This window comes from Sinocyclocheilus grahami, unplaced genomic scaffold (assembly GCF_001515645.1).
Source record: "Sinocyclocheilus grahami isolate Dianchi unplaced genomic scaffold, SAMN03320097.WGS_v1.1 scaffold920.1, whole genome shotgun sequence".
NCBI classification, from domain to species: Eukaryota; Metazoa; Chordata; class Actinopteri; order Cypriniformes; family Cyprinidae; genus Sinocyclocheilus; species Sinocyclocheilus grahami.
Window position 1 is genome coordinate 388,303 of NW_015506099.1, and position 9,115 is coordinate 397,417.

Sequence of the window (9,115 nt, forward strand, 5' to 3'; positions counted from 1 at the left end):
TCAAGATGGGCATCACTAAGCCTGGACCTGTACTTGCATTTATTGAAGTTCATAGTTGAGAAAAGTTTCTCACACAGATATGTGCTTCCAAAAAGGCACATTACTCGAGTGAACACTTTGGACAGCTCTGGGAAGCATGGAGGTAATTCTCTCAAAAACTGTCCAGTCTTGTCTGCTTGTCCCTGAGCCTCTCTGAATTTAGTTTTTAGCTCACTGTTGCACTGCAAGTCAATAAGTTCCATTTGCAACAAACGGGCCGGCAGTTTGAGACCCCTGCTTTAGATGACAAAGTATTTTTCACGAATAAATACATATTTAATAAAAATATAATTAAAAAGGAAGTAAACACTGTAACCAACAGGGCACTCAGTATTCTGGGAAGTTGCATTGGGAATCATATTTTTTCAAATAAAGCCAAGGTAACACTAATTTTACATACAACACACAGTGAAAATTACATTAATATGACAGTGGGCAAATGCATAAAGCGCAGCATAGTTTGAAATCACGAGTTTACAATCACGCATCTTAAGTGAAGTTGAACTCTCCTCCTGTCAGCATTCAATTCACACTAGGGATGGGCGATACCACTTATTTAGTTTTCGATACGATACCGATATTTTTCAAGGCAGTATCGTCAATATCAATACCGATTCGATACTTCTGAACTAAACTTTTAAATTATGAAATGTATTAAATTACTAAGAGTAAAATGGGTAATGATAAGCACTTAACTTTGTTTAAAACGCATTTTAACATTCAATACGCCTTAATTGTAACTTATTAGGTTATATTTTTTTTTACACATGGTTCAAATCTATAAATACTACAGTTGAACTATGGTCACTTTAGTAAAACCATGGTTCATTTTCATAAGGGACTGCCAGTGACCGGCTGTTGCATGCATAAAATGCAACCTTTTTATTCAGACAGTGTATGATTTCTATTAACATTACAGAATAGAACATGATCAATATTATCTTTCAACGTTCAATTTAAATAACTGTAATTGCACAAACTATGTAGGCTACAATTTCAGTTTGTTTATCGTGAAATAACTCTGTCCTTCTGTCCTCTGATAAGCATTGTTCAGGGCTGCCGTTCCCAAAATCTTTAATGCTTTCTTATGATACTTTTAGGAAACGCAGCCCTGTTTGAATGCACTGTCAGAAGTGAGTGAACGCTCTCTGTGATTGATCGGTTCATCATTTGCCTGTTCAGATGAGCAGGAAAATAGTTCTATCCTACACAATTACTCACTAACAAAGGTTATTCGCCCAATTAAATGCATATTGTACGCATTATTTTTTATTTTATTGTTAAATTAACAAAATCACTGGTATTAAAACACACCTTAGTATCGATATTTTTTGTTTGAGTATCGATACTTTCGATACTCACGTCAGAATCGATACGCCCATCCCTAATTCAAACGGATAGACCGTCAAGCAGAGAACACGCGATCATGCAGGATACAAATGCACACTTCACAAGATCTCACAGCTGGATTCAACCAAGTCTGCAAGGTTTGTGAAATTAAATGTTCATTATTCATTCAAAGATTTGTTTAAATTATATAAATGTGTATTTGCTGAATGCTGACAGCAAACAAGAAAGTATTATAATGTTTGCCTTTCTATTACTAATATAATACTTTGTATACATTTTAATTCCTCGACCTTGGCGATATATCGGTCGACCACTAATTTCAGATACATTTCGAATTACTTTCAGTTGCATTTTAACTTTTTCGCACGTGAGTTTAAAATATACTATCTGAGCCCCCATCGTGAGTTTTTTTAGGCGACCGGTTATTTTAGAACTTATCGGTTTACTGTTTCCATGGAGACGCGTCATGTTTGTCACGTGACACACCGCAGCCACATTAGGGCTGTATGACACATGCATCGCTTTTATTTAGTTTTTCCTTTTTTTATTAAAAATATTCACTATATGTTCACTATATTATAAAATATCTGATATTCCGATTCTCAAATACGTGTAAGTAAATGTATTTGGTAGTGTAAACACCTTTATAATGACCATGTTAGTTGATCTATAGCGGGTGATGTGAACGTTCTAATCACACCGATGTGATCGTACGCTCCAGGGACCAGCCTAGAGTGATCACACCGTTGTGATCGTACGCGTTAAAGGGTTAAATTGTTACAGTTAACTTAGAAACCACAAGGAAAATTGCTCATGTTAGGATTCACGTTGAACGTGTGATTGGTAGTGTGCGCCAGAAATATTGTATATTGGGGGGGACATTGCCAATTGATTTCTTGATGAGAAAAGATGATAATTTTTGTACAATAGACAAGATCGGACTTGTCTGTTGTGCTCTGGTGATGTTACGGGGCTGACAAGACATGAGACGTGCGGATCCATAAGCAAGCTTTATTTAAAGCAGAGGAGGTCAGAAACACAGGCAGGGTCGAAACAGTGGCAAACAGGTATATGGCGGGCAAGACACAAGAATAATCCTAGGGCTAGCGAAGGTCCATGAACGGCGAACAGAATCAAAAGGGACAAGACTAAAGGGAGAAATCCAGGAAAACAGGCGAAGATCAAAACTGAGAAAACAGACAAGGCAAGGCAAAACTAGGCTAGGAGGCTAACGGGGCTCTGTAGTGTAGCTATCCAACGATAAGTGCTAAACAATACTCGGCAGAGGGAAGGGATCAGAGTTAGTGTTAAATAGTGAGTGAGTGAGTGATATGAAACCGGATTCGTGACAGGTGAACCTTTGTCCATCAGTTGTTGATTTTGACTGAAGTTGCTTGTTTTAGGCAATGTTGGTAAAAAAATAATCCTTGTGATTTCATTGTAAATAAATTTTATTGTTGTGTAGTACAAACACATAGTATATCACTGTCCTTAGAACAACAGAAATGTATTAGAAGAGCAACAGAACAGTTGGGTTTGCAACAACATTTAACTTTTTTGTATGATGTACAAATTATGTGAAAATGTACTCAATGCTGAAATAAAGCTGTAACAAAATCAGTGTGAATTGCCCAAATTACACACATTACATTTTCAAAAGGAAATAAATAAAATAAATATTAAAATAAAACTCTGCACTATGCTTGGCTACACTTAGGCTGTACATCACAGATGTAAATGAAAACATGTGAAGCTACAGAATGGTTTACTGCATATAACAATTTTTTTTTTTACTGGATGCCTCTCTTGAACCTTTTTGGAAGAACGTGAGGTAGCTTACGGCAGTTTGAACAGTACCATTTTCCTTTTGGAGCAATCTCAACATTAACGCATGAATAGTGAAACCACTGAATATGACATTTTGCATTGTCACACAAAATCATCTGACCAAACTCAACCTGGCCACAGTGACACCAGCTTTTTTCTTGCCCACTGCCACTTGCACCATTGTCAGAACCATCCGAATCAAGGATAGATACACCAGGTTGTGCTGACACATTAGCTATGGTCGATGAAAGCCTAGTGTAGAACTTACCAACTAGTTTGGGCATAATGGCTTTGTCAAAAATGTGTTTGCTTTTCTTACATATCATGTCCCAGAACTCTTCATTAAACAAAATGTGTTCAACATGCAAGTCTTGCTCTGTCCAAACAACAAAATAGGCAGACTCCAGTTTGCACACTCCAAGCTGCGTTTGGACCTGGTAGAAATACAGGTGGTTTCTGTTAAGTGTCAGTTTCCCATCACCATCCTTCTCCAAGTAAAATCCTGTAAAACTGTCTAACTTATCAAATTTGACACAGAATGGACATTTAATTTCAATGACACTGACACCACAACAATCACAAGAAACAAGGCCATCTGGGGAAGCACCTAAGTATGGCACACAAGGATTCATGAAAAAACCTGTCTCGTGCACTTTCACATTTTCATGAGATTTCTTATGTTCATCTGTAAACATATCACATGCAAATTTCTCATGAGAACATCCCCAGGTAGTAGCTTTTGATGTAAATTTTTATGATTGGGGATAGCATACACTTTTGATAAAGTTCTGAGCTGGTTGATTGGGATCAGTGCAACATGCAGTTTTCATTTTAGATGCTGTGATTCAACCAGCACGAAACTGAAACCACAGTTTAGAAGAAGCTTGATCCCTTGTAACCATTTCAACTGCCTTTGCTTGCTCCTCTGATACTGAAACATTTATATCATTACAAATGGACAATACATCACTGTAGTCCATGTGAAGTGCCTCCTCATTTCGCAGTTCAGTCAACACCAGAGGAAACTTTTCACTAATTGGTTAGGGAATAAAATAATCTAAATGAGGCTCAATCAGGGATAAAATAGCAGACTTTGAGCCAGTTGTGCTGAGAGTGTTGAATAATGATGATAATTCATCACTGGTAGGATGCAGCGTTCTGCTTCCTTTTAACAGTAGAACTGCAACATTCTTTCTCAAATGACTGTACATGACCAGCACAGTCACTCTTAGCAGCTATTTTACTTTATATGTCTTTGCTGCAGTAAAGTCAATCTCTCAACATTCCTTGTACTCTACCTTTGACATTCCAGTAGGTAACATCCAATATGCCTTTTCCTGCATCACTGTCTTTGAGTCCCTCAATTTCACTGTTGCTTCAATCATAAACAACAAAGCAGCAACATCTGTGCACGTCTCCCCCAGGCCAGCCATACAAGTACAGTGAGCTCCAAGATTCCTCCCAGACTTTTCAGCAATTAACCAGGGTTCCAAGGGTTTTTCTCATATTTGCTGGGAATTAAGTACCTACATAAAAGATAAGACAACTAAATATAAACTTGTAGGAATACCAAACTAGCCTCTCATTCATTTATTTCTTTAATAAACTAACTGAAAAGGTAGCAGGTGCAACAGGCTATAGAGCAGTGGATCACCTACCTTGGCTTTCACAATACACGTCGATGATGAGCTTTTGCTGTGCCTCTCTTTGTAACATTTGACTCAACTCAGCTGTGTATGGGCTTGGCGAAAAAACTAAGTAGTTCACTATGTCGGGATAAGAAATTTTAGGAAGAATTGTCGGGTCGTCAGTCCGCAACAAAGGAGCCAGGTCGTATGGATCTTTACCAGCTATTAACTTTAGTTTGTCAAAATATCGCGCCCTTTCCTGCTTACCAAGTCCTTCTCTATATGATTTAGCAGCTTCCACCCATTTTTTCCGTGGTTTAGATATAAAAAATTAGCAAAACAACGTCTTATGTAGTACATTAACCGTGCAATCCAATCTGTTGTTTACATCCGAGTATCTCCAATATGGCCGCGCATCCGGGTAACTGACCAAACCGTGATGTAGGTGCAAACGCTCTATAAACCTAAACTCTAAATTAACCCCGCTATTTAAGCGCTGATCAAATCGGCGCAGAAATCATGCAGCATTATCCAGCCTTATGAGCTAGATTTGCTAGAAGACGATAGAACAATACTCACCCTGAAGTTGTCGATGCAACTTAAAACATTTAATGCCCTTCTCCGTGTGATGAAATTAATTTACAGTAATCCTGGGAAGTTCTTGTAAGCTGAAAAGTGATCTTCTTCTCTTGTCATTTTGAAAGCTCTATGTAAGGAACAATGGCTTCCGGCACAGCACCGAATGTAAGTAAGCCGCCTGAGGAAAAACACGGAAGTGACTGTGCATAGAGTCCATTGTGTGCAAGAGCAGAGATAAACTGATAATAATAATTAAATTATTATTATAATAAATAATTGCGTTGTGATGTGAGCTTATGTTTGATTTTTTAATTGCGTTGTGTTGTCCGAGTATGTTTGCTTTTTTAATTGCGTTGTGTTGTCAGCTTATGTTTGCTATTTTTAATTTTGTTGTGTTGTGAGCTTATGTTTGCTTTTTTAATTGCGTTGTGTTGTGAGCGTATGTCTGCTTTTTTAATTGTGTTGAGTTTTGCACTACTGGGTCACCGTACCATCCTTGTAGTGTTTATACTATATTGAGAATAGATCCTTTGCTGTGTTCTCTGTCATTTTCAGTTGAACTGTTCCTCATTTGTTTTAATGAAGCAAGAAAAAAGCATAATAGAGGGGGAACTCCTTTACTTTTCTTATGGGTTTGTTTATAGAGTTTGTCAGGGTCAATCTGGACACATCATGTACAAATGGAGAATGCAATTACTATGACATTACTTGCATTTAAATCAGCTTGTTGAACAATTAAATGCCATTACATTTATGATGTTAATAATATGTTATTTTCTCTATCAGTAGGATTTGGATGGAACCTTACCCATCATATGTTGTTTTGTATTTTGTTCAGGCTTAAGTAGGATGATGTAACATTTAGGTGCAAATATGCAGAATAGTAAACCAAAACTTGAGGCTAAAATAGCAAAAATCTCCACAGCAACAGTAAATTTTCCGGGAGAACTGACATAAGATGGTATAAATGTGATCCATACAGCACAGAATATGAGCATGCTGAATGTAATGAATTTGGCTTCATTGAAGTTATCAGGCAGTGTGCGAGCCAGAAAAGCCAGAATGAAGCACAAGACAGCCAATAGGCCAATATAACCCAGAACAGCAGAGAAACCTATTGTAGAACCCAGACTGCACTCAAGGATGATATTTTCCTTATAATATTTCATATTTTTGTGGGGAAATGGAGGAGATATTGTTAGCCAAAGCACACAGATAAGAACTTGTATAAGTGTAAAGGTAAGAACGCTGAGTCGTTGTTGTGCAGGCCCAAACCATTTCATGACATCATTTCCTGGAAGTGTAGCCTTGAAGGCCATTAACACCACTATTGTTTTCCCCAGAACACAGGAGATACAGAGGACAAAAGTGATCCCAAATGCTGTGTGACGCAACATACAGGACCACTCAGTGGGCCGACCAATGAAAGTAAGTGAACAGAGAAAACACAGAGTCAATGAGAAGAGCAGCAGGAAGCTCAGCTCTGAGTTGTTGGCTTTTACAATGGGGGTGTCCTTCTTTCTATAAAACAGTATGGCCACCAGTGCTGTTAATCCTACTCCAAAGAGTGAGAAAAAGACCAGAACTATACCCATAACTTCTGTGAATGACAGGAACTCTACAGCCTTTAACACACAATTATTTTTCTCAGCATTAGACCAGTATTCCCCTGGACACTGCTTGCAGTTATTTGAATCTGAAAAGGAAGTTAATCACTGTAGTTAAAATATGAAAGAAAAATGGTTTTATTTATGAGCTCCTTTGCTAAGACATTGCTTGCAGAAAATGTAATTGTAGAGGGAAAACACACACAAAAAAAGGATCTGTGAGATGAGATAAAGACTACCTGTCTCATTACTGATTTCTCCTTCTGCACATGGAATACAATCATAACAGCAGACTGGTCTTCCTTTCTGTGCAGCTTTCCTAGTTCCTGGAGGACAGCTTTCACTGCACACAGACCTTGGCTTCTACATAGAAATATACATTGTACATAATTATTTAACGGAGTGCCTATTTGTGTAAATATCCCACTTTGCTGGCAGAGGCTATTAATCAGAGGCTACAAACGTAAATTTCGTCTAAAAGTTAGGGGGGACAATAAACATAACATTTCTCAAGAGCAGTTTTGGCGTTTGGTTTCAGTTTGAGGCAAGGAACCAAAACTCCATCGGTGACAGAATGGAGAAAAAAAACCTTAGGAGAAACCAGGCTCAGTCGGGGGCCAGTAGCTAAAATTGTACTTGTAAGGATATGTATACACAGAGAAAAGCCTTACTACTATTAGTGCAGCAGGGAGACCGTGCCAAATTAGACAACTTCAAGCTGTTGTGGTATTTTCATGTCTGTTGTAGACATTTCTATCTGTCACAGTGTTGCCAAGTCTGCGGTTTTCCCATGGAATTGTGCTACTTTATCACTGTTACCGCGGGTTGTTTTGCATGTCCGCGGGTTGAAGCGACCCCAATAACGTGTATTTTAGCCCCCGGAATGCGATTTTTACCGGGGGACCCCCTCGAATCGTGGTTAGTTTAGGCTAGTTATGGGCTAGTTTTGAGTAGCAATTGGGCGGGTTTTGTTGTGAAAACCTGGCAACCCTTTCCGTCAAGCAGATAACGTTATTATTGTTAACATAGCGACTCATCGAAAAATACTTTGGCATCATTTGTATTAAAGAGAAAATAATCACTTCATCCGATGTTTAAGTGAATAAAATAGCCTTGACAGCCGAGTTCCACAACTATTGACTTTTTCTCACTCACCGGACTTGTGTGTGTAGGTGATGCAGGGTTGCCAGCTTTTCGCAAAAAAATAAACAAATAAACGCCCAATTACTACTCAAAACTAGCCCAATCAGTTTTGAGGGGGGTTTCCTGGTATGAATAAAATAGCCTTGACAGCCTTACTTACTGGAGTCCCACAGCTATTGACTCACTGGACTTGTGTGTAGGTGATGTAAAAGAGGAAAGCAGGCATTTGGACCAGAGCACTGTGTGTCAAGGAAGCAGGTGACTCAAAATGTTTCTAAACTTAAAACACATTTTTGCCCTGTTTGTGTTGTTTTACTACTTACACAATTATTTAAAGTATAAAACATTGTTATTTACATTGCACAGCATGGTTTTTAATCATGTTTTTAGGGGGGGGCAACCCTCAGATGGGGGGAGGGGGGTCCTGTTATGGCTACAAAAGACACATAACAGACAACAGGATAGGGCGTAGGACGTGCGTAGGATACCAGTTGTCTTGGTATATTTTGTTTGAATTGTTCTTTTAAAAAAAGGAAATAAAGTGCGATGTGAGTATTTAACATATCATGTGTTAATCGGAGTGATACAAACCTTTGTGACTCCGAACACAAACAACAAATAAATAAATAAATACATAAATAGAGTGGATGCGAGGAGTTTATGTGGGTGTAATTAAAAAAGTAACTAAAAAAGTAAGTGTCCCTCGTGGGTTGACCCTTATAGGACTGAATGGAATTTACAAAAAAAAAAATTTATATATGTATTATTAATATTATTATATATAAAATCTAACACGATGAGGTAAGGATGCATACCCAAATGAAGAGCTGAGACTAACACTCACACACACACATACAAATGTAGGCATACTCACAGAGAAACATATTATAACATGAATGATGTTAATGCTGGGAAATTACTTTATATATATATATATATATA

The 9,115-nt window shown here is 37.9% G+C and overlaps 1 protein-coding gene across 1 annotated transcript in view; it reads right to left on the minus strand.

The window, feature by feature from the left end:
* Nucleotides 1-6,205: 6,205 nt before the first annotated feature.
* LOC107564274 (extracellular calcium-sensing receptor-like) overlaps nt 6,206-9,115 on the minus strand; it is a 37,065-nt gene continuing 34,155 nt past the window's right edge. Inside the window, exons 5-6 of the mRNA XM_016249306.1 lie at nt 7,270-7,393; nt 6,206-7,119 (exon numbers count right to left, since the gene is read on the minus strand). Of these exons, the coding sequence (XP_016104792.1) occupies nt 6,206-7,119; nt 7,270-7,393 (1,038 nt within the window). The remainder of the gene's footprint in view (nt 7,120-7,269; nt 7,394-9,115) is intronic.